Source organism: Coffea eugenioides, chromosome 11 (genome assembly GCF_003713205.1).
Source record: "Coffea eugenioides isolate CCC68of chromosome 11, Ceug_1.0, whole genome shotgun sequence".
Lineage (NCBI taxonomy): Eukaryota > Viridiplantae > Streptophyta > Magnoliopsida > Gentianales > Rubiaceae > Coffea > Coffea eugenioides.
In genome coordinates, this window is record NC_040045.1 from 42723886 (window position 1) to 42749625 (window position 25740).

The window sequence follows — 25740 nt, forward strand, 5'->3', positions numbered from 1 at the left end:
AAAATGAACAACAAAAAAATTGAGTGTCAATAAAATTAATTCAAAAAGCTTTAAAAAATGGATAGATCGAAAGGGAATTTCTGTGTGAATAATTCTTTCCAAGCAACCCTAATTGCTATGCATAAAAGAGTTGAATTGTCGAGAACAAGTAACAAACCATCAAAGTCCACAATGTACTAGTGTTTGATGGAAGTCCTTTGAATGGACCTAGTGATAATTGCACCAAGCAATTTCTCAAAATTTGTTGTTTAATTCACTAAAATACGCAACACCTATTAAATAAACGACGACTGAATTTAAAATAGGATAGAGATAGACACGATTAGCTATGTCGAACAGACGAACAAAATCAACTTCTTGAAAATTAAAATTTCCTTGCAACTTCCTACTATATGTTAGAAAAATGAAGTCCATTTCACACTTCTATAACTTTCTAACATATGGTTCCCACTTTGATTAGTTTAAAGCATTACAGAGCTAGTCAAGAGACGAGGACCATGACTATACGTGGAAATCCATTGGTGATTGGACTTTCTTCCAAAAAAATTCTAACAAATGTTTCCAACAAATTCCTTTGCCATTGCGGGGGGATTTTTCAAGAGCTACCCCAAATGCTTCAAAGACCTTTCTCTTAATCGCTGATAATCTAGAAACCATTTTATATTCCCGAATTGACCCTGTCTCCACATTTTCATTTTCGTAATCCACTACAACTCTGATACTCATCGAGCAAGTAATGTTTGGCCAAACTACTTTGGCAATCTTACCACAAAACAATGCTCATCTGGATTGCGCATTTTGGGAGTTTTTATAATAAAAATAATATTATAGCACTCTGTTCTAGATGTAATCTATACAAGAAAAAAAATGGTTGAAAAACATATTCAGTAAATATTTTCTAAAATTTTAAAAAGCTGCAATGCAAACGATGTCAATAGAATGATACTGTGAATTTCTATTAAAAAAATATTTAAATTGTATTAGTGTAAGCCTTCTCATCTAACCAGATTGATTATTTGCCTGCTTTTTCCTTTTTTGCATAAGATTGAGTAAACATTTTTTTTTTGTGGCAATAATAAGCTTCATAACCCATTGTATGCTTCTTCTTATTCCCCTTTTTTCCCCCTCTTTTCCAACTTCTAAATGGAATCCTTATATTATATAAAAATGAGTTGTGGTTAAAGAGGGATTTTGAATTTCAACCGCATGGATAGGGGAATTTTTGAAATGTAAAATGATGTGGAGTTTATTTTTAGTTTTGCGCACAAGTGATGATAGCATGTGTTTTGATATGTTTACAGAAATCTCCTCATATTTGTACATTTAAAGTGTTTATTTATGGAGATATTTGGGTATTTTTGAATGTGAGATTATTTTATAATAGTTTTTGCATCGAGTGCAAGTCATACAAGCTTATTTATTAGTGTAATTACTTAAATGGTGTTACAGACACATTTACTTGAAAAGTGGTATTTATTGTGCAATTGAAATGAAGACACATTTCTATAATCTTACTTTCAAGAATGGAGGGTTTGGAGATGAGAGTTGTTTAAGTCTAGAGGGACGATTTTAGGCTAAACAAAGCATTTTTGTAATTTTACCATTTGAGGATATTGAATTACTTGAAATATATTCAATTGTCTTTGCCATTTACATCTCAAGTAAACTAAAGAAAATATGGGTGTGTTAATGAATTAAATTTCAACATCGGTTATGGTTGTCTAAATGTCTTCTTCTTCACATTCTTCAGTTTTTTTCCTTTCAACTTTCAGGATTGGGCCAACTTTCAGGATTGGCCCAATGGGCTTACACATTCTTCAACTTCACGCGTAGCCCATTGGGCCAAGAGCCAATTTCCCTTCGTCTATGGCAAAATATGTCATTCCATTATCAAACGCTTTTCTAGGATAGGAGCGCTAAAAGTTAGCCAGCAAACATGTCAACGACGTCGTCGCTTCAAAACGACGTGGCTTCGTAAGGTCCATTAAAGAACAGGCACCTTTGGCGCGAGGTCAGATGCTGTTTTTATACGGCTGGAAATCACTCAGATTGTTGTCGGCCACTCTCGTGACTGTTCGTTCAGTCCACTTCTGATTAAGTCTCCGGCGGCAGCGGCTTGGTTCACCGGGTTAAAGAAATGCTCGCCACCACAATCTCGTCAGCTTTTCCAGTCAATGTTGCGCCGCATTTTGGAAATGAACCATTATCCTCTACTACTCTGCATTGCCGCCGAACCAAGAATCCGATGAGGTTAACAAGAGGAGTCTTTCCAGTTTGTGAATTTCCAGCATTTCTTCCCGAGCAAGTTGAAAATATCAAAGATCCATTTGCGAGAAAATTGGCCTCAAGAATTGAAAGACTGCCCGTTCAAGTAAGCCCTGTACTTCCTTCTTCTGGCGTCACTTTCATCTCATCACTAGTTCTTTTTTCCCCCTTAATGGGTCACGACTCTCACAAGTCTGCTGTTTGATATTCTTGTTCAGTTAAACCAATTTTTAGTTTTGTGAGAAACTGTACAATACGTTGTCATTCCTGGGTCTCTCTCAGCCATAAAAGCTTGCAGTCCAGCTAATCAATGCACCATCCGACGTCGTATTTAGGTCTTATAGGATCATGCTTGGTTAACTGGAACTCTAGTTTATATTCTTGCTGATTATCTATAAAATAGCCATTCTTTATTAGAGGTATATACTGCAAAATATGCACTAACTTTTATACTAATTCTATGACTAGTGTAAGTGGGTGAAGTTTCAACTGTTTTGTTTTCTTATTTTTTCTGGGCCTTCTGTACTTTTTTTATTTAGTGCTCGTTACTTTCCCGGAAGATGCATATGATTGCATTAACGAATCTTGTATTTATATAAATACTACTCGTATAACATTTTACATGTGACGTGACCTTAATGATTGGCACTTAGCAGCATTTCCTACAAATATGTATACTTAAGTGGATAAAATTGAAGTTACATATCTGAAATGTGTGGAAGTTTTATGTATTTTACGTGCATCAATTATGATGATTACAGAAAGCATGTTTTGGCTTTGTGTGAAGGGTCTTTTTTCTGATCCCAGGTTAGCTTTTTAGACAGTTGTATCATGACTAGTTGTGTGAAGCCAGAGGGAGATAGCAAGAAAAGTCCAGTGCTTCTTCTTCATGGTTTTGACAGGTCCGCGTCATGCTAAACTCATTATTCTTCTAAAAAATTGTACTCTTTGTGATCTTTATTTGGTTTATAGTTTCATATAGCTCTTGTTTAGAATGGAGATACACACTTCCATTGCTTGAGCAGGCAGGTTTGGAAACTTGGGCAATTGATATTCTTGGTTGGGGCTTCTCTGATTTAAGTATGTCCTATCTATCCAATTCTTTTTGATTTTCTACCTTCATTCTGTCTTAATTAAGACTGGTTATCTCTATTCGTAAATTCCTAACCTTTGTGTGCTGTATTCCTCCCTCATTGCATTTCTAGAAAGGCTCCCACCATGTGATGTAGCTTCAAAACGTGATCACCTCCACAAGGTAATGGCTTTCCTGTTCATTAGACCTCTTATCCTTTGCTGATGGATATAGAAAAGAAGAGATTCCAATGACATATTAGTAATACAGTAGTGTTGTAAGCAATAAAAGATTCTCAAGTACAAAGTCCAGGTTCAGTATGCATTGTCAATCAGAAACTCTACATAATGTTAAGCTGGTTTTTGTTGGAATCCCATGATTGGTAACATGCAGACATGTCTTTGGCTGAGGGGTCTCATATGTCATATTTTCCAATTAGTCTACACATTTTGACAAGTCCTTTACAAATTTCATAGGAGTCAGGTATGTAAATTCAAGAATCTTCACTTGAAACTCTGGATGAAGAAATAGGAATTTTATATTCTGATCTATATCTATTTGCTCAGTGGGTCCAGCTAAGAAGGCAGTTTACTATATCCCCCCTATTAGCCATATTTGAGACTGGGAAGAGTTTTCTTTTTCTATTTCCTGCTAATTTACCTATAGAGAAGTGTTAATTCCAATCATATTTCCAATCATCTGAAAGACTATTTTGCATTTCATGGCGTGTTATTGCGGAAGTTCTGGAGTTCCTATATCAACAGGCCAATGACAATAGTTGGGCCAAGCCTTGGAGCAGCTGTGGCAATTGATTTTGCTGTCCGCTATCCTGAAGCTGTAAGAACTTTTCAAAATAAGCAATATTATGTGCAATTCTTTATTTCTTAAGGCACTGATGTATATCTACACATTTGTATTCATGTGCTTCTCTTTTTCTGCTTACAACTATTGGTCTCATACTCTTCTCAGGTTGACAAACTGATTTTGGTAGATGCCAGTGTTTATGCAGAAGGCACAGGGGACCTTGCAAAGTTACCCAAAACATTAGCATATGCTGGGGTAAGTACCTATCATGTCACTCAAATGAAAAGAAGAAGGGGGAAGGGGATAGTTGGCAGAAAACCAATTGAAAGGAAACTGTGAATTTTTTGCCTGCCAATGATATAACTAGCTATTGCAATTTCTACTTCCAGTTAGGTAATCATGCCTATATACAATTGAGGGGGACTGTCAATGATTCTACAACAAGCCAATTTTTCTCACTGATATACCATTTTAGGTACTCAATTGATGTGGCATATGTTGTTGCTGAGAAAAAAAGAGAGAATTGGAAATTTTCTTGTTTTACAGGTTACAAATATAAATTTAATACAATCATTTTTGGTAAACAAACTTACAGGTGGTGCACAGTGCTCAAATTTTTAGTGTTCTAGAAAATGGCTCTGTATTGCAGCTTCACCTATCATTTGATGATAAATTATTTTTGCATTTGCCTTTAAATTGGCTTTCCTTTCCAAGTTTAAAATTACATTCATCATTCCATTTTTGACGTGGAATAAATTGATATTGTTCCCACGTAATGTGGAGTTTCTCGCTTCACCTATGTAAAAGCAATGAATTAATGCTAAGTGAATTGATTCTTTCATTCTTATTTGAAAATGGTTCTTAGCTAATTTTTGAACATTACTTGTGCTGGTTGGATGGCAGTTTTATGCAACCAATTAGTTATACTATTATCTCGAAAAGCTAATTCTTCATTTTCATTGGTGTTTTCTTTGGGCATCTCATGCTTCATACAACACCAAATTTCAAATTACCTACATCTTGTCCGTATTCCATGCAGGTCTATTTATTGAAAAGTCTTCCCTTGCGCCTGTATGCGACTTCGAAGGCTTTCAATGGTTTGCCATTAAATACCTTGTTTGATTGGACCAATGTGAGTGCTTTATCTTGTAATGTACTTGTGTACTTTTACATGGTAATGTGAGTTTTGAGCCTTCTATGCATGGCATAATAGAATTATTTTCTTTTCTATCTTGAAGGATGCACTATTTTAGAATCTTTTCATGTTGCAACAATATAAATGACGACTTTTCTTTATTGACATTTCAGATTGGCCGTTTACATTGTCTATTACCTTGGTGGGAGGAAGCTACAGTTGATTTTATGATCAGTGGAGGTTATAATGTTGTTGCCCATATAGGACATGTATGGTAATTTCCATGATCACTGACAACTACAACCAGTAATTCATAGGCGCATTGGTCCATCAGGATCCTTTACTATTTGAGACAAGCCTTATTTTGATCTTCATTATTCTAGTCCCCGAAAGTGCCAGTTTGGTATATATTGATAATTTGTATAATCATTGAAATTGCCAATGTAAGTTGAATTATCTGAGAATGGATGTTCATGTGAAATATTGGGTAGCATCCGTTAGAATTTGGAGAGATTAGCAAATTTACTCTCTGGAACTAAATTGATAAACTTTATCAGTAGTGAAGTGAAACTGTTCTTTTGGCTGAATGTTCTCCGAACAGAGTGCTCAGCCGAGAGTTTTGGGACCAAAGGAATTGGAACATTTAATTCATCTATTATTGATTATATTCATCTTTAATTTGTACAGATACAGGAAAATAAGTTCATGTCAAAGAACTTGATACTATCAATTGACTCATCGCTTTGCAAGACATTGCTATATTACATGTCCCATGTGTTGATTTCTCTACAACTGTGTATTGACTGATTTTGTTGTCAATTTCTCAATACAGGTAAAACAAAAGACACTCATATTATGGGGTGAGAATGATCAGATTATAGATAGCCAGCTTGCACTGGTAAGTCCCTTTTAAGCTCACAAAAGACACATTTTGGGGCGAAAATGATCAGATCATTTTACAAATGCTTAACCCATACACAATCAATATCTATACTCAGTTAGAGCAGTTACAAGATTTTGACTTTTAATCAGCATTTGCTACATTTTTCGCTTGTATAATGCAGAGACTACATTCTGAACTGCCAAATGCAATTATACGGCAAATACAAGATTGTGGCCATATACCCCATGTGGAGAAGCCTGCTGCAGTCAGCGAGCTGATAACAGAATTTGTTTGAACTTCATGCAATCTGGGAGATAACTGTATCTTCATATGTGAGAAATTATCCTACTGCTTTTGAGGCAATGTTGAGGTATGGTCATTAGCTGCAACTATACCTTCTCTTTGTGCCTTGCAGATATTGGCGCAGTTTGTATTCCATCTTCACCATGCTTTTTGTATCATATGCTTTACTGAGAGGGGAGTTTCTTAGCTGATTTGGCACACTGATGCAGGGAACCAGGCAATTCCGCGAATATCTTCTCAGCGTTCTTAGCATTGCAAGGAAAGGACTTCATTTGATTGCCAAGAAATGTAGCATGAAATTCTTCCGAAAGTGATTTGTTGCTTACCGCCAGGACTCGTGTCAAGCATCATACATCAAGAACGCAGAAACCACTCGAATCTGATCCACCAACCCCTTGGTTCGGCTCATGTTCTTCACTTTCTGAAGTGTGACACTCTTATTTATTTTTCTTCTTTTTTGTTTCCGATACCTTGCCATGTTTTATATGACGGATCAAGATTTAGACGATCATGAAATGAAAATCCATATTATTTAATCACTTCCGGTGCCGAACCAAGGTGACGATCAAATCAATTCATTTGATGATCTTCGAAGATGATAAACGAGAGCGACGAGGAAAACAAGCGAAAAAGGATAAAAAGTACAAACACGTTGGGTTTTTCCTTCCGAAATAAAGATATATAACGTAGCTGGGGTAGCAACTTCTTACTACAACAAAAAAAATACTGGCCCTCTCTAGATATACAAAAAGTCTAAGGAGATCAGACTCTACACTCTACTACCCCAGGAGAAGCCACATCTCCATTCTCCCCGCCTACTAGCAAAGGAATCAAATTCCCAACTTTATCACTTAACAAGGGGAATAAAACAAAAGAAGTCCTAGTGAGAGTTTCCTACTTGATTCCCACAACAGCTCCACAGTACAATCACATAGCCAAAAGTCCAATCCAACATTCTCTGGTAGCAAAACATCATCCACATATTCAACCCCCACTAAACTTGAAAACCTCTCATCCTCAGACTCTGATCAGAGTCTTGGACATATCAAGCCAATAAGCACAAGAGTTGCAGCTAAAGATGTGAACAAGTTTTGCTGAAGAGCTACACCCATGCTCTCTGTGTTGGTGATGCCACTTCCAGAGGGTCCAAGGCCAAAACCTGGTGCAGTAGTAGAAGTAGTACCAGTGCCCGTGCCGCCGGTGCCGGTGCCGGAGCCACCAGTAGTTGTGGGTGAAGAAGTTGGATTTGTGCCTGTAGGAGATGTAGATGGGTTGGTTGATGTGCTCGTGCCAGCATTGCTGCAAAACGAAACAAATAAATATCAACCTCAAATCAAAGTGAAAAGTAATGATATGAGAACAAAAGAGTAGTAATGAGCAACCTCGTTTTTCAATGAATATCAGTGATGTTATCCTACCCCCCAAAGAAGGATAGGAAAGGCAAAGGTTACCAAACTATATTTAAAAAAAAAAAGTTTATCATGTCAACCTGAGATGTAAATATACAAGACAAACGAAAGTTTGAGAAGTTAACATCATGACAGCTCGCACGCATATAATTGTCAGGGGGGCATCATAGCAGTGAGGACTAGTGAGGTGTACCATCACTACTAATGGTATAGTATTTCCCAACGGAAAGTTTGCTGGATCTAACATCCTAAGAATTAGATACTCCATCAGAAATCTCACCATCGGTCCAAAAAAGTTAGCACTCTAGATCATAAATGGTCATGTGGCACCAATAATTAAATGTGTTCCGCACGATTTTCTTTTTTTTTTTTTTCTCCAGCAGAGTAGTTCTGATCCTAATCCTTCTGGCTGCTTCTTCAAACCCCAAATTCAGTGAACATTTTTTTTGTCAAACCCTTAATTCTTTTTCCCCTCTCATATAGCAAAAAAAACAAAAAAAAAAAAGGGCTAAGTATTAGCACATAACTGAGGCTTTTAGCTGATCAACATATAGAGGTTATAGTACAACACTGAAACGAAAAACAGAAATGAGAAAGCATGTTACATAAAGCATAAGAAAGGGCAAGATCTAAACAGACCTGGGGCTAGATGGAAAAACGCATCCGGAAGAAGTAGCTGCAAATTTTCAAGGAGAAAAGACACAAAAGAACAAAACTTTAATATTATTCTGGCCAATAAAGGAAGGATTTTTTTTGTTATTTTAACTTTTTTTTTGAGTAGTTCCGGGCTTCTCCAGGGACTTACTTGGAGGTGTTTGAGTCACAGCTGCAGTGTTTGAAAAACTACAGCTCCCATCCGCTTGGCCTTTCCTCTGATAATAGCTGTTTACAGCATAGTTACAGTGATCTCTTATAGTGTTGGGGTTGAAACAGGGACCATTTTGAAGGATTGGAGCACAATCAGCTCCAGCTCCACAGGCATAGTCTATGTTCTTCTGAAGTTGTCCATCACCCACCCCAGTATTGCAGACGCAGTAATTAGCAGCTACAGAAGGGGGGGAAAAACGGGCCATCAGCAATACATCAAAGAGATCCAGCTCAATAATCAGCTCAAAACGAACTTTTCAATCAAGAAAACCTTCAACTAAAGCTCTAGCATACAATATATATTTATTAAAGAAAAGGGTCAGAAGGAGCTTACCTGAATGACCAGTCATGGTCAAGAAAAGCGCTAAACAAGCAATAAAAACAGCCATGAAGGTGAAGCAAATTATTGAAGGGCTCCAATATTAACTCTGAGTTTATTCGGTTTGGCGGTACAGAAGGTGGCAGCAAAACCAGTCTAAAGAGAAAGGGGGAGATGAGAGAAGGGAAAAGAGGCGGTGGAATTGGGAAATGGAGATTTCTAGACCACAGAGATGAGGGTGACGGTGGGCAGGAGTGGCCAATGTCTATATCAGTCGGCTTTTATACGTAGGAAATGATGTAGTAGTACTATACTACTATTAAGAAGGGAGGGATTTAGTCTAATAAAATGGAGCTAGGGGAAAAGTGCTTTTGGGAAATCGAGCAAGCTGGTTTTTTTTGTCACTTATTGACTGTATCTGTATCGTAGTACTATGTACATGTGTGGCTTTTCAAACGGTCATAAACTCTTGTGCTGGATTAGAACTAACCTAACCCAACTTGGTTTAGCTTTGCTTGGACATTTCTTCCAACGAAGCAAACCCCAACCCCCATCTCCCCATTCTGGTTCATATGCCCCATCACACCGGCCAACCTTACAGGGAGAGAAGAATTTAAAGAGTAGAATGGAAGAAATCTGAAAGCATAGCCTAACGGAACTTTATTATCTCTTGTATGGATTAATTTATTCTATACTGACAGACAGTGTATACACTATTAATGTTGGATGAATGACAATTATATAAAATTTGAATTTGAAATTCAATTTTTACACACATGTCATGAATCAAACGGTAATAATGTATATACTGTCAGTGTATATGAGATCTACTCTTTTTGTATTCCCTTGAAAAATCAGAAAGTAACTTTAATGTAGATTTGGGAGTTGTATTATGTATTAAATTAGTAGAGATAAAGAGATGTATTGACTCCCTTCCGACATTCTAAATCATCATCACCAGATGCTTACTGCCCACAAGTCCAAAAGGAAAAAGAAAGCTAGTCCTTTAACTTGCCAAGTATTTCTCTATTTCCTTTTTTTTTTTTTTTATAGGAGAATACATGATACATGTTGTTGGTAAGAGATGGGGCCCACATTCACTTGACTCTGCTTTTGATTTTGCCACTGAATTCTTCTGGTTTCTGTTCCGCTGTCCTTGTAAGAGTTAGCGTTATCGTCCACACATACAGCTATGCTTATTCTTGCGCCTGTCAACGTTACATGATAGATAGAGCCAACTCTTGGACTTTAACTTGCAATAAAATTGCATTCTTTCTTCCTTTTTTTTTTCTTTTTCCTTTTTACAAGTGAAAATCTCCCCCTTTTGCGACAAACTATTTGGATGGAAGACTATTTAAAATAATTACTATAATATTTTTTGAAATGCGATTTATGTGAAATAAAAGGATGATTGAGAAGATAAAAAATTGATTAAAAATTTATATTTTAAATACCCTCATTATTCTTATCACCTTAAGACACTTGCATTAGCAAAACCAACATAATCATTTAACCCAGAAGATTAGCGACCCATCATCACAATGTAGTGCAAGAGTTTGGGAGTCAATTACCGGGGAAAAAAACACCAATTAATGGGAAATAAAATAAATGCAGTGACCTTTTTCAGTCCCAAGTTTAGAAATGCCATAGAGCTAAAAAAATCCATTTTGTTACACTGAGTTGAAAAAATTGGGCGAATTCTTAATTGTTGACAAAGGTATTTTTTTTACTACTAAAATTTATTTTTATTTATTTTTGGTAGAACTAAAAATTTGAATGAATTCGGTTCTAATTATTACTGCGAATCCAAGTATGCCTATGAGACCTAAGGTAGCTTACATGGTTCGCGATCAAAAATAGCTTACGAAAGACGTTACAAATCGCCCATCAATACAATATAATGCTGCTTAGGTTTCTAACATTAACAATTCGTCCTTATAATCAGACTAGTACCATTAATATTTGCAATAATAATAATGTTCTGCGACCAAATTTAGTACAAGTTTGTGTGGAGTAGTTAACAAAAATTCGTCTCGTACCAGTACCTCATAGCGTTCAAGGACAGAAGTAAACCAGCTGGAGAAAGGACGGAAAGTGATGCCATCATCATAATGAAAGAGATTCTGATTCTCTCTTAGTCCTTTCTGGTATTTTATGGCCCTTCTTATTTTTTGATGTCATCTATATCTTTTGCTGCATCATTTTATTTTTCTTTCTGGATCACTGGATGCCACTGTATCTCTCTCTATATATATATACAGTAACATACACACGAAATGGGGCAGGAACGGTTGTCAGTGACATCCGTTCCTGAAGGTTCACGGTCACGATGTGACCTCAAAAATTTGTGCGGCTCAGATTACAGCATGTAACTCGATTTTCACGTCATGTGTGGGACCCACAAAAAAGTGTTGTAAAATTACATCGTGTGCAAAGTAAGTTATATCGTGTGCAATGAAAGTTGCGCGCCGTGAAAAATGGCACAAAGGGTTACACCTGTAACCGTTTGTGCCCCTTGTCCACATACACATGAATGATGAGTCACATGCCTCCCTCATCTTAATCTTGACATAGGCGTACTTTCTACCCTTTTCTTTCTTTTCTTTTTCTGGATAACAAACAAAAACTATAAAAAGAGCAAGAAAGTGAGTAGTAACTAGAAACTTTGGCTGAGAAGTTACTTCACAGTTCTTCACACCAGTTGAGTTAAAAAAAACATCATCAGCTTAAGCTCATGTAAGTATTTTCCAGAAGGGAGCCGTTGTTCTGTTTCTTTCTTCGGCTGCTCTCTCTGAAATCTTATCCAACAGGGCCAAAGCCGTTCTCATATGGAAGAGCACCAATTATTCTACAAGATTCTAGACGGACAATTCAGCATTTTGGCTTTACCCCTTTGCCTCAACGTGCCAATAAAAGCATTAATTTAGGACAGCCTTCTGTCTATAAATTCTCAGCCTCGTGTGTTTGTTTGGGCCTACAAATTACTTCCGCTAACTCTTTGAATGGAGGATGTTCATGCCACAAATTTAAATGCCTTAGTACTGTTTTTATGCGGCTATGCCTGTGTATATATATACTACTCCCACGAAGGAACAAAAAAGAAATTACTACACGCAGAGTTACAAAAGGGTTACAAAGAAGTTTTGTTTCTTTTGCCTCGAATCTGCATTAGATGCTCCTAAGAAATTGCTAGTAGTAAAAATTAATCTGGCCAAAAAAAAAAAAAAAAAAACTCTAAACCCAATAATATGAAACTCAGCTAGAATGTTCAAAGTTGGTGTATGATTGCTCTCGTGTCCTCCCACCTTTTGTACAAGTGCATGGATACCTTCTCAATCTCTTAGATGCCAATACTTTTTGAACAACTTAAAAGAAGTAACAACAACAACTACTACCATTACTACCACACATTTACACAACCTTAGAAAGAGAATATTGGGTTCAGAAATATATGCTGCTAGAGAAAGCTTCTTGTTTTCTGAACTTGTTTCGGATCCTATTCCCTAAGCATATCCAGAGGTAAAAGAAAGGGTCCTACAAAAATAAAGAGACAGTTTACAAGAAATGCACAGCCCATTATAACCTAATCATGATGATCAGATTTACTTATTTTCATTGATTTCTTCATACCACAAATCAAATCAAATCAAATTAAGAAAGGCTAATACCTGTATGGGCCCAGAAATTTGTCGGTTTTCGGTCCCGCTAGCATGCTTACTGTCTCCCGCCGATGTACCAATCCATTTGTTTGGAATTGGATAGGAATTTATGATATATATGAAACAAAAAAAATGATTGAAAAATAAAAATATGTAGATCAGAAAATGTGTTTATTACACAACTAAATGGATTTTGTGCAAATAAAGGTGTCCAAACACATCATCATTACCACCATGACCCCATGTAGTCAGCAAATCTACCATTTTGTTTAATATAAAATGGTGGAAAAGTGTAAGTGAGATGACACTGATAGCATAAAAAGAATAATGGTCATTTTTGCAACAGAAGAGCGGGCACTCCATTTCAATTTTGGAGTGCCTTTTGATTTATTGATGATGATGATCATGCCTTTCTTATGGACTACAAATCTTAGTAGGAGTATTTATTAGCGCCTTTACCCTTTACAGCAAAAGAAAATTACGTAACTTCTCATTTTCTCTTTGACAAAGCGACCTTGTAGATCATTGGTCTCGTTTGGAAGGTGAGTTATTTTAGTGTTTATATAAAACTTTACTGTAGATCAATGTAGAAATTGTAGAAAAACTTTTGTAGAAAAATTTTTGTGAGATGAAAAACTTTTTTTCCTTTTTCTTTTCTTTCTTTCCTTTTCTTTTCTTTTTTCTTTTTTTCTTTTTTTTTCTTTTCCTTCCTTCCCCTTCCTTCCCCTGCGACTCCTCTTCTCCCTCCCCCGCCACCCCTTTTCCTCCCTCCTCTCCCCCGCCACCCTTCCCCCTCCCTCTCCCGTCACCTCTCTACCCCTTCCCCTTCCTTCCCCCGCCACCCCTCTCTGCAGCCACCTCTCCCTCTCCCGTCACCCCTGCTCCTCCCCTCTTCCCTGCCGCCGCTCTTCTCCCTCTGCCCGCCACCTTTTTTCTCCCCCCTCCCCTATCTCCGTCGCCCTCAGTAGCCACACGCCAAAGTAATGGAATCCATGGGCTTTTTTTTTTAGCTTTTGCCCATCACCCCCTTCTCCTCCCCTCTCTCACGCCACCTTCCCCCTCCCTTAGCTACGATCTGGTCGCGCGACCAGATCGCAGCCCCCCCTCCCCCTCCACTTTTGCGATCTGGTCGCGGGAGGGGGAGGGGGGCGAGGGAAGGAGAGGGGAAGAGGGGAGGGGAGGACGAGAGGAGGAGAGGGGTGAGGGAGAGGGAGAGAAAAAAAAAAAAAAGAGGAAGGCAATGCTGGAATTGTTGATCGGCGCCGAAAGCGGTGGTGGAGGCGGTGGCTGGCGTCGGAGGACATGGTGGGTTGGGTGAGGGAGGGAAAAGAAGAAAAATTGAAGAGAAATTTTTTGTGCATTAGATGGGTGTATAGGTTAAAAACTTTGATAAGTTTTTTGGGGTTCCTGTAGCAAAAGTTGTTAAAAAACTAGTTTTATACAAATTTGGTAAAAAACCAAGGTGCCAAACAGGCCCACTGATTCTTTCTTTGTTTTTCTTCTTCTTCTTTTTTTTAATCACAAATTTTGACAATTTGGAGAAAAGTAATATTTTGCTCGGAGCAATGTGTTTGGATAGCAATTCTTTTTTTTGAAATATTATTTTGCTTGCATCACAATTACAATTTCTGATCAACTCTTTAACTTTTTCAATAATCTTTTATTTCACATACATCATAGCACAAAATGTGCTACAATAATTATTTCAAATATCCAAACACATGTGAGTCTTGACTTACAATCAATCTTGAGATTTATTATTAAACTCAGCTATTATTTGAAATGTTTGAACTCATATATAAGTATTGCCTAATTAATCTTGTCCTCGTCTTTCAAAAAAAAAAAAAGATTTAACTATAACCAATCATATTTTCTTCTTTAGCCATCATCTAGGAATTATTGAAAAAGTTCTTGGGTTTTTTCTTTCCACCAAAGGCCGCTCAAGACAAAATCCAATCCTGGGCTTGTTTTCAGAAGTAGAAGGCCTAATGGTACTGGTCTAGTGGTCTGGGTCGACAATTGCCAGAAAAGTCGTAATCTAAATACTACGATTCATAATTGACAAACTAAATATATATAACTGAAGTCCTGAAATCATCACATTTATAAATGGCACAGGTACCGGTCACTGCCAAATTTTGCATTCAAAGTTCAAACCCGACCTAAAATTGGCAAGTCCACATTGTAGTATCCCAATTTTGCCCCTTTCCTTTCCACATCTACAGCAACCCAACTCCCTCCCAACCACCAGAAACTGCAATCACCCGATCCCAATTCCCCAGCTTTAGAATTACCATAATACCCTCTCATGCTGATAACCCCTAATTCAATTGGGAAGAAATTCACCACCCTCACGAAAAACCCTAGTCCGTCGCTCCACTGCTACTGAACGTCTGACAACTCCCATTTCAAATACACACAGATAATACATTCACTATACATACACCTGTTATATATGCTTGTATAGGTCAAAAAATGGCGTCAATGGCGATCTTCTCTCGATCACGAACGTTAATGAAAATCCTAAATCATCATAATCCTCACCATGACTTCACCATATTCAAACCCATTTCCACTTTTCCGTTTCTTTCCCAGGAAGCTCAACTCGCCGAACCACCTCCGTCGCAAACCACCACCAGTACCACCTCCACTGCGACGTCGCTGCCTCCTAACCCGGCCTCCGGCAGTCCGCTTTACAATCAGAACTGGCGGAACCCTTACCCGCCATCCCTCAGTGAGAATTCCTCCTCCCTAATGCCGGTGGGGATTTTCAACCAACGGGCGGGTTCTCGATCGCAGGCGCTATCGCGGACCCTGGATGTTCAAGGATTGATGGATCTTTTCGCCGATTGGATGACGTCACAGCGTTGGAATGACATGAAGCAGTTGTTTGAGCTGTGGGTTATGTCATTAGATAATAATGGGAAGCCTAATAGGCCGGATGTCAGTCTGTATAATCATTATTTGAGAGCTAATTTGATGCTTGGGGCTTCTGCTGCACAGTTGCTGGAACTTGTTTCTCAGATGGATGATTTTAACATAACTCCTAACACGGCTTCCTTCAATTTGGTGTTGAAATCAATGGTCCAGGCTAGAGAGATTGATGCTGCCGAGAAACTGCTCGAAAGGTTATCACTTTGTTTCCATTTTGGTTGTTGAAACGATTTGAATTCAAAATGGCTGTCTGGTTCCCGAACTTCGGTTATTTCGCTTGATGGATCTTCCCGGCCTTTCGTCCAAATAATTTTCATGAATAGCTGCTAAATTTCACAATGTCTGTGTTTCGCAAAGCTGATATTTCAATACAGGACAGAAGGGATTTGTACAGAAAACTTGCTTATTTGTGTTATGGATTTCTCATTGTTGTTTGCAGCCTATACTCTAGATATAAAAAAGGAAAAAAATTCTGTTGGGATCAAAACATGATATTAATTTACCAGAAATCTGAATTATAAGAAAAAATGATGAGACCTGAATTTACTTTCTTGTGCATCTTTTACTTTAGGGTTGGCTGGTTTGATTTAAAGGCTGTCACTTTTTGAAAGTTTTTTTTGCTTTCTGTTGAATATTACTATGTCCACTTTTTTTTCCATTATTTTCTTTTTCACTTCTTTTTCTCTTTTCGGAGTAATGAACAGTGTACAAATTTCCTTTGGCTACATCTGATATGGTACTGTCATTTGGTTCCGAGCATGTACTAAGGATTAGGTACCCTATTCAACATTTGCTGTGTGATTATGAGCTCATGTGTCAAATTAATGTTATGTGTGAAAAATTTTCCTGATGTGTCGTTGCAAACCTGTTCCAATTACTTTTTCAACTATTTGATGGACAGATAGCCGTAAAAACGTTTTGTTTTTTTTCTCTTTTTGATGGATGGGCCTTTGCTTAATCTTATTAGGATGCTCCAGACAGGAAAAGAATATAAGGAATCTCTGCCCGACGATGAGTCATACGACTTAGTTCTGGGCATGCTTTTTGCAACTGGTCAGATTGATACTGCAATGAAGTTTATGGATGTTGCCTTAGATAATGGTTATATGTTGGCAATGAGCGTATTCAATGAATGTGTTCTAAGCTGCCTTCAAAGGTGGAGATTGGATTCATTGATGTATATCATTCAGAGATGCAAGGTATGAGTTTGCTTTGGCTGATTAGTAATTAGCTTGAAGTACTTTTGAACATACCTGAATCTGTTTTTCCTGGAATATATCAGAAAATGGAGCAGAACAAAGCCCTATGTCCCAGTTGGGACTTGTGCAACCACATTGCAGATGTTGCAATGCAAGCAAATAATAGTGAACTTGTGTTTTATGCCTTGGAATTCATGGCAAGATGGATTCGTCGAGGACAGACTGAAAGGCCCCAAGTTCTGCTTTCTGTTGATGAAGGACTGCTTGTGTCTGTACTTGCAACTGCTGGTAGAACATATAGCTCAAAGCTCCTGGATGCTTCCTGGTCATTCCTTAAGAGTTCATTGCGCCAAAAAAAGATTCCCAATCCCGAATCTTACCTTGCAAAGATATATGCCTATTCTTCATTAGGGAACTTGCCAAAGGCTTTTGGTACTCTCCGTGAATTGGAGGCAAGTTATAGTAGTGCTGACAATGAAGCTCTGGAGGATCTATTCTCTCCATTTACGTCTTTGAATCCACTGGTTCTGGCATGCTCCAACAAGGGTTTTGCAACTTTGGATGAAGTATGTGCTTTTATTTTAGCCGCAGCATGCAGCAGTCAGTTAAAATTGCTTTATATGTTTTATATTCCTATGCATTCAAAACAATAAGGCTAGCAATTATAACTTGTTTCTTCTCAGAAATTACCATGCATGCATGCAAGATATATATTTCACTTTGGTCTCTGTGTTTGATTTGTACTTGTCTTTGCAGTTTATGTCCAAACATTTTGGTACGTGAATACGTGTACAAATTGTATGTTACACTCTGAAACTCATTTAGCTCTCTACCTTATGGTTGCTTACATCAACTTTTCAGGTTTATTATCAGTTAGAGAATCTGAGTCAAGCCAATCCTCCTTACAAGTCTGTCGCTGCACTTAACTGTGTAGTTCTGGGTTGTGCCAATATTTGGGATGTTGATCGGGCATATCAGACTTTCAGTGCAATTGATGCTAGCTTTGGTTTGACCCCAGATATCCATTCATACAATTCTCTCATATGCGCATTCGGAAAACTCAATAAGGTAAATTTTGATACTTTTGGGGGCCTCTCTTTTCTTTCCTTGTGTGTCTCTATTTGTGATGTTGATATACACGCATCATCTTTTTCTTTTACTTCAAGGCCCTTAAAACATTATTTGAGCACTGACAGCAAAGGAATTATTTTCTAGCTGTTAATATCTCCTGATTATTCACTGATTATTCCTATAGTTGTCAAGCTTCACTCCTGGCCTTGTGCTTAGCAATGAGAAAATATTGGCCTAAGGATTCTAACATTCTGTGGTAGTTGATGAACTTGTATACGCTTATGTTATCTGAAGAGGAAAGGTTATATTTGTTTATTACCTCTATAAAAAGTCTACTTATGTGGCAGAGGGATGAAGCTACCAAAGTATTCGAACACTTTGTAAGTTTGGGTGTAAAAGCAAATGCAACGACTTATTCTCTTCTTGTTGATGCTCATCTTGTTAAGCGAGATTCTAAAGCTGCTATATCTGTGATACAGGACATGGTAAGTTAATCCTTCTTGGGATCAAGTAATGCCTTTCTGTCCTTGCAATTTTTTCACTATCTATGACCACTTCATTGTTTTTACTGAAACCTTGTGTAGGTGACTGCTGGATATGAACCATCAAAAGAAATGCTGAAAAAAATCCGTAGGCGATGTATACGTGAGATGGATTATGAATCTGATGAAAAAGTAGTGTCCTTTGCCAGACAGTTTAACATTCGAATGAACAATGAGAGTCGCCGGAACATGCTGTTTAATCTAGATTACAGTACTGAGTATGCATGAAGGCCAGTTACATGGCAATGGAAGATCATTTGCATGGTGACCGGTGAGGAGCTAGACCTGGACAATGAGTGAAGAAAATCTTTCCCTATTCAGGCAAGCCTATGACTTCTAGAAATCTATTTGGGGGACCACTTTTGGCATTTCCCGTTTTTGAATTAATAACGACACTGAGGAGAGTGTCTAACAGGATTTAGGATGTTAAAGTTCAGATCTATTTATTGTAGGGCATGCTCTCTGCTTCTTTTAGTATTTAGTTGCGGTGCATTGCTTCTCAGGTTTGCTTCCTCCTTGTTGGATGGTTCATCAGTTGCAATTGGCATCACCAACTCTTGTTCGCATCCTCAGAGCGTTGGCGATAATTCACCGTTTGTTTGTAAATTACTTCATTTTTGGATTTGGAGCCCCAAGAGGGATTGGTGCTGAGGATAATGTCAAGTCTTTTGTAGCTCAAGTTTTGTGCTTTTTTTTAGTAACTCTTCATGGAGGAGAAGTTAGAGAAGTTCCAATATTTTTGAGACATTAAGATGTCCACAAATAACTGAAGTCCATGGATGGTCAAATTATTTGATGTTAGATGTATATTTTCCCCTATCTTCCTTCCTGTTTATTTTCCTACACGTCAATTGACTGTCAAATGTTGAATTTTAGAATCTGAATACTTGTTCCAACCAACAACAGAAATTATCATGTCTAACAATATTTAGAGAGATGTTTGCAATGAATTTAGCTTATGTGCTTGGCGAACTTCCCATACGTGTCAGGATGCATTCTTGGTTCTTTGGTTGATTAAGCTGTTGTGAATGCAGACGATAAGACATAGGCGGAAAATGGATCTCTGTTTTGAATAACTAGTCTGTTGTGGGATTGCAGAGGAAAGGTGAAAGAACAGGCTCATGATTGATTTAGAAGTGCTTGGGGAAGCTGATGTGGTTTGCAGAGGGGTTTAAAATTTCTACGTGTACAAAGCTTAATCAGAACTTCAAAAGTTGTTTATCTAATTTTAATCTTTTGAGTAAGATTTTGGTGAATGAACCCACAGTAGGATTTTCAGTAAGGATGGACTGTGAGTTCATTTTTAACTTTGTTAGATGAGTCTTCTTACTGTGCTACTGAGAGATTATTTGCAGGTGCGATGGTAGCTCAGCTGGGACAGATCAGGATTCTGTCTTTTATCTCAAGTGAAGCTTGCTTGTTTTAAAGTACTCCATTAGTGGTTGAGCAAAGGTTGCCTGTTATGCCGATGCACACAAGATTGTAGTCTGCTCAAGTAAAAATTGCTACTTTGCTACATATATTGAACAATTGATGTCTGCCACCACAATTTCTTTCTAGGGTCTGTCAACTGCTTAATATACTTGTGAATGCATACAGTTGTGCTTCTGGAAATCCATGTGATCCTATGATGCTCATATGTATGTGGTATGTCCATACTGATCTTTATGATGTTTACAGATGTTTTACCTTCTAAAAGGATACAGTAGAAGTCATCAGAAGATTATGCTCAGATCGAGGAAATGAGAAATTGAGTAGAGGAAAAAGGAAAAGAAGTGCATCATTTTTTTATTTTTTGTTGACAAGGGAATCTCAGCAACTATTCAAAAGTGTGCACTGAATAAATCCCACTCCGTGCAATAGCTCGCCAATCATATGGAAGGGTAAAATATACTAGGCAAGCCTTATGCGACAGATGATCAAATAGTTCTTACTTAACGAATTTTTGGGGGTGATAGGATGATCAAGATGCTATAGCTCCTGATCATGCACCATGAGTTACCAAACAGAAACTATTGAGGGGCATTAGCACCTTTTGAGGTATCCTACCACTGCTTTCTTGGAATAGATGCTCCTGTAAGTAAAGGCTACATTTGAGATGATTGCACTTATGAAGCCAGCCGGTCCAATTGAATGACATCTCGGTCATTGATACACCTGAGATTGGAAATTGAAAAACTCAATGAATAATGGTTTATGCTTTCAGATTCTTGCAGTTGCTTTATTAGCCAGAGTTGTGATGTAACAGCTGTTTAGTGACTTTTACATAAATAGTCATGATAATATAATGAAGATTTCCCGTTCTTTCCAGCAAATCCAATTTCAGGAAAGCACAGCTCTTTCTTTAAAATGAAAAGAATTTCGTAAACTGAAGTATGTTGGGATCCCTTTTTCATCAGCACCAAGTTCGATTTTTTTTTTTTTTTTTTTGGTTATAGTAAAATGTTGGGGCAAGGCAAGATGATCTCTCAAGTTTTTCATTCCATTCTTGTCGCCCGTTTTGATGTTTCCAATCTAAGGTAACAGCTTCCCACGATATATTTTGGTTAATTGGCAATATTCACACGTTACTTTCAATCTAATTTGTTGCAACTAGAATGCATTTTTCTGGTGGCTAACTCACTTGAAGAGAGTTAGTATTGAGATCCACTTCCAGACTCCAAGTTTTTTTTAAAAAAAAAAAGAAAAAATGTGAACTTTGGTCTATATATATAGGTATATATCCAAATGTACAAATATACGCACATATGTATTGCAATAGGAATGCTAGTATGTACGTATACAAGTAATTTTGTTACTTTGCTTTTAAAACAAATTTTTTCCTTACAATTCATGAACAGTTTCTTATATCTCATTTACAAATTTTCCAAAACTTACCTTATAAATTTCGAATCTTCAAATTCCCTTTTTTTCTCCCGAATTATCGCTTCTTTATTTTCTTCTTTGGACGCTTGAATTCCAATTTTTATTTTTCCTTCCTCCGGTGAAAACATGAGAGTCGTGGCCCCTTTGAGTAGCTTTTTAAGTTTGTTTGAATTGAGATGATTTCAAATAAAATACTTTATTTTACAAATTTTAATAATTTTTTTATTTCACATATATCACATCACAAGAAGTGCTATAGTAATTATTTCAAATGAATTATCTAAATAAACTCCTATCCAAACAATATTTTTGGATTCTTCAACAGCACGAAGTTCGATTCTATTCTTTTAAGCCATTGTCATGTGTTGGGGCAAAATACTAGTAGAGTGTCAATTGCTCCAAGCCTTCATTCATTTGAAAAAGTTTATAAATATAAAAACTTTTAAAGAATAAAAGAGAAAAAAAATTCTCTTGATTAAGTAGTTATTGATAGGTCTGTTATCTTTTGCTTTTTTCCCCTCAATCAGCAGCATTTGCAAACTACTTTTATTCTTATCCATATCAGGGAGAACGATTCTTAGGATCAAATTTTATACATAGTAACTAACTCGTCTAAAGAAAGTTGATTGACAAGTCTGCAACATATTCAACAATATCATTTGCCTCGATTAATATAATGCTAAGTCTTTCAAAAAAAAAATAATAAGTAAATGAAGTTAATAAATTTATTTAACGATCTTGATTTCAAGACCTCTCACTGTAAAAAAAAAAAAACTCCTTTTGCGGTCCATTAATCTATGAAAAACATTCAAGATGGGGCCTTTAGCCCAAAAATTGGAGAGTAAGTTCCACTGTGTCCAACCCAATGTGACCGACCCAATTTTGCTCAACAGCTTTCCGCCACCTTCTACCAATTTTAATCCGTCAATGAAAACGCAAAATCAAAATCCCTAGCTCTCCACCTCCCAATCCTCCAAAGAACTCATCTTTTTTTCCCAAAAAAAAAATCCGATCAATAAACATCAAATTAATCAATAATTGGAAAACAAAAGAGAAAAAAAATGGGGCAAGTAACGGGGGTTAATGGTAAAAATAAAAAAGAAGATGCTAAGAAAAAAGAAGCAAAAGAAGAAGAGGAAGAAGAAGATGAAGATGAAGACGATGAAGAAGAAGAAGAGCCTGAACAAGATGGCTTATCTGTGCATTCTCCTTGCAAACCTCCTCCTCCTTCTGTCCATCAGGTATTCCTTCTTTTTGATTTACTAGCATTAATCTATCTTGCTTATGAAGAATTGGAAATCCTTTTAGTTATTGAAATCTTTTTTTTTTTCCGGCAGGAGAAATCAGAGGTGGAATTGGAACTTAAGTTATTGGAAGCTCTTGAAATTTATCCTCCAGCCAAATTACGAGGCACTTCCTTATTTCTGTGTTCTTTTTTACGTGAAACGTTCGAAATTTCTCAGTTAAATAGATAAACTTATTACCATGTCATGAGAGGGCACATCTGATTGAGCTTAAAACTTTTAAAGACTCTTTTTTGGTTTGAACAAAAATGAAAGAAAATGGGATCCCAGGATCAATACTGCAGGATTAACTTAATTTGTGTCTGTTTTGATTTGTCTTCTTGGGCTCCCCTGAGTTTGAATATTGTTTTTTTTTTTTTGTTTCTTCTCGGGCTATTTGAAACCGGTTAAATTGAATGTTGATGGAACAATTTAGTCTTTTGCTCTTTGTAGTTGGCGGTTTAGGTGGAAATAAGAAAGGAATGGATGCAAAAGAGAATTTTCCGTTCTCATGTTTATGAATTTGGGGGAAAGAAGAAAAACAGAAAAAGAAAAATGTCCTTTCCGTTTGCCATCCTTCAAAGTTAAAGCACTTTTTTCATAGACTTTATACTTGATGTAAGTTAGTTTAATCTATTTGTCCACTTTCTTTCCTTCATAAATACAATTTTTCTAATAAGACTCAGCAATTAGAGACTTGCTATCTTCCTGCATCATCACAACGCTGTCTGCCATTCAAGTTCATCTTTAAAACTGAGTCAGCGCTGAATTTAAAACTTGCATCTCCCTTTTCCAGTGACACATACAGTGGGAAGATGTATCTGATAATTTTACAGTTTATCTCTGATAATGTTATGCTTGAGTTACCTTTTACTCTAAGAGTTCTCCTGTTGGGTAGAGGGGAAAAAGGTGATAGACCAATGACCCCTGATTCTTTAATGTATTGTTAATTATTTCGTGTCTTGCTGCCAGTTCTTGCATTGATGAGGAGAGTTAACTGTAAAGCTTTTTGCAGGAATGCACCGTCATTTTGTCCTGTATGGTTTGACTGAGTATCTTCGGAGAAGGTTTACTTAGCTTCTGCTCTATCTTCCTTCCATTCTTTTGGACTTTATTGTTCTGGAACTTCACTCTAGCCATTTTTTCACAGCTTTAATCGACATTTTGCTCCGGATGATGTTCTGAAGTTACTGGACCGTTTCTACAACTTGGAAATGCTGGTTAGTATTTGCACTGTCATCTGACTTTCTGAAGCAAACTTACAGTACTTGGACACGTTTGTTATATATGAGAATGGCACTTCTAACATCTATTCACTATTCTCTGAACTAGCTTCGACTTCATTGATATAGTTGGCATTATAGTGAAAATGGACTTGATTTTGGCCTGTCTGTACATACTTGACACCTGCATAAACACCTGCATATAGGAGATTAGCAATCGTATTTTTGTCATTATCTTCCCTGGCTTTGATGTTCATTTGAGCTGCATCACCCATTTCACCTTGTTGGGAAGTTCAATTGATTGCACTTTTTCCCCTAATTCGCCTCTTTCGTTGGAGTATCTAAGAAATCAGATGATGAGGATGCAGAAATACTGAATCACGAGGAAGATTTTTCTTTGCCTCAAGGATATTTTGTAAAGGAAGATTCTTGACTTAGAAGGTAGTGGTTCAAATAATTGCAGAGTCGCGAAGAAGATTTTTGTTTGCTCCAAAGTTATCGCATAGAGAAGGATCTCGACTGTATCAACCAAGAAAGTTTTGTTGTACAGAGATCTTTTGGGCGTGTGGTTTTGCTGGTGTTTGTCTTGTATATTGTAAAATTTCAACATTCTAATTCTGAATTTACTTCTCATAAGTAAGACACAATTCATGCAATCTGAGTCTGTTAAAATAGCTCCTTGATTCTGCCTCTAAATTTCCTTCCGTAAATAATACTTGGATGAAGACTAGATACTTCCCTGCACACCTTTATCCAAGTCCTTGGATCATCTCACTTTCCATGCTTTCTGGGCAGAAAATGAGCGATAAGTTCTTTCTAACCAGTACCTGACCTATTCCTATTATCTTCTTCCTTCTCTTCACCTCCTCCTATTTCCTAAGCTGTCAAAGCTACTTGTGGGCATTTTTCATTACAATATAACAGCGCCAAAGGCTGTTGGAAAACTTTATTAGATGTGACAAAATTTTCGAGAAAAGCAGTGTATGGACGAAAATGAATATCTTGTATCTTTACGACGCCTTCCTCGTTTGCAGGTAGATTATCATTTTGCTTAGTATTTTTTGTCTAAAATGTCGAAACAAATCAAGCTCAGCATAAATGGTGCATTAGAAGAAAATTTTTTTTCACCCATTTTTCTTGCATTAACTAAACTAGACGGTTCAATGAAATTGTGTCAAGATTTTGCACCCAAAAAAATAAAACAAGTTTCAAGACTCAAAACATGTGTATTTTGAATGGACTGCTTCTTGGTAGCGAGTTTTTCTAATCACAGTGTAATACAATAAGATGCGATTAAAGTTTTACTTAGAAGCGATTAAAGTTTTACTCTTTTTTTTTTTCCGAAACGATAGAAATTGATTAAAGTTTTACTTAGAAGTGGCAATTTTTAGCACGATATGGCTACGCGACTCTAGCACGACTTAAAATTAATAGATTTAGCACGTTTCGAACATAAGTGGATTACTATTGAATCAACCCCTGAACCTTGAAGTTTGTTTTTTGTTTTGAAGACTTTATTACATATTATGCCTTTGAAAACTCTTCTTATCTTAACGTTTTTTGGGTTGAAAGTTGACGTTGAAGTTTCGGAATTTCTTGTATGCTTTTAACACTTTATTGTGCATCTTTTCATTGAAAACTCTTTAATAACAAGAATTGACGGATTAAAGTGCATGCTCAGCGGATTCATTTGACAACAATTATTGTCGTTCGAAATGTTTAATAGTTTTTATGGATTAGGTCGTGTCAACTTGTCAACAAATAGGTTGTCGGACTCGGATCTGAATTGAGATTTTTCGAAACGAACACGAGATCGACACAACATGAATATCACACTGCATGATCCATTGCCACTTCTACTTTTATTGATTGATATTTGAAGGGCAAATTATTGTATTGAAAGATAA

General features: G+C 37.0%; 4 protein-coding genes across 6 annotated transcripts; 3 read left to right on the forward strand and 1 right to left on the reverse strand.

Moving 5' to 3' along the window:
* Window positions 1–2049: 2049 nt before the first annotated feature.
* Window positions 2050–7001, forward strand: LOC113752887 (uncharacterized hydrolase YugF). Of its 2 annotated transcripts, XM_027296927.1 has the most exons (11): window positions 2051–2371; window positions 3073–3167; window positions 3248–3345; window positions 3471–3520; window positions 4079–4174; window positions 4307–4396; window positions 5181–5273; window positions 5450–5545; window positions 6109–6174; window positions 6341–6529; window positions 6672–7001. In XM_027296927.1, exons 1-10 carry the CDS (start codon window positions 2138–2140, stop codon window positions 6452–6454), a joined length of 1032 nt encoding a protein of 343 aa, XP_027152728.1. In that variant the 5' UTR covers window positions 2051–2137; the 3' UTR covers window positions 6455–6529; window positions 6672–7001. The 2 variants fall into 2 exon arrangements, with proteins under 2 accessions (XP_027152729.1, XP_027152728.1); XM_027296928.1 differs by lacking the exon at window positions 6672–7001 and having other exon boundaries at window positions 2050–2371; window positions 5450–5550; window positions 6341–6366.
* A 94-nt stretch (window positions 7002–7095) lies between these two features.
* On the reverse strand, window positions 7096–9342 carry LOC113752888 (PLASMODESMATA CALLOSE-BINDING PROTEIN 3). The gene is made up of 4 exons (XM_027296929.1): window positions 9073–9342; window positions 8677–8916; window positions 8511–8547; window positions 7096–7761 (listed from the first exon to the last, which is right to left on the reverse strand). The coding sequence occupies exons 1-4, from the start codon at window positions 9125–9127 to the stop codon at window positions 7491–7493; spliced, it is 603 nt and encodes a 200-aa protein (XP_027152730.1). The 5' UTR covers window positions 9128–9342; the 3' UTR covers window positions 7096–7490.
* Window positions 9343–15065: 5723 nt separating this feature from the next.
* On the forward strand, window positions 15066–19337 carry LOC113751654 (pentatricopeptide repeat-containing protein At1g26460, mitochondrial). The gene is made up of 6 exons (XM_027295740.1): window positions 15066–15844; window positions 16618–16849; window positions 16933–17415; window positions 17711–17917; window positions 18268–18405; window positions 18505–19337. The coding sequence occupies exons 1-6, from the start codon at window positions 15192–15194 to the stop codon at window positions 18688–18690; spliced, it is 1899 nt and encodes a 632-aa protein (XP_027151541.1). The 5' UTR covers window positions 15066–15191; the 3' UTR covers window positions 18691–19337.
* A 2844-nt stretch (window positions 19338–22181) lies between these two features.
* LOC113751655 (nucleolin) lies at window positions 22182–24523 on the forward strand. 2 transcript variants are annotated; one of them, XM_027295742.1, is made up of 5 exons: window positions 22182–22568; window positions 22665–22737; window positions 23626–23677; window positions 23761–23830; window positions 24187–24267. In XM_027295742.1, exons 1-5 carry the CDS (start codon window positions 22389–22391, stop codon window positions 24208–24210), a joined length of 399 nt encoding a protein of 132 aa, XP_027151543.1. In that variant the 5' UTR covers window positions 22182–22388; the 3' UTR covers window positions 24211–24267. The 2 variants fall into 2 exon arrangements, with proteins under 2 accessions (XP_027151543.1, XP_027151542.1); XM_027295741.1 differs by having other exon boundaries at window positions 22188–22568; window positions 24180–24523.
* Window positions 24524–25740: the final 1217 nt, after the last annotated feature.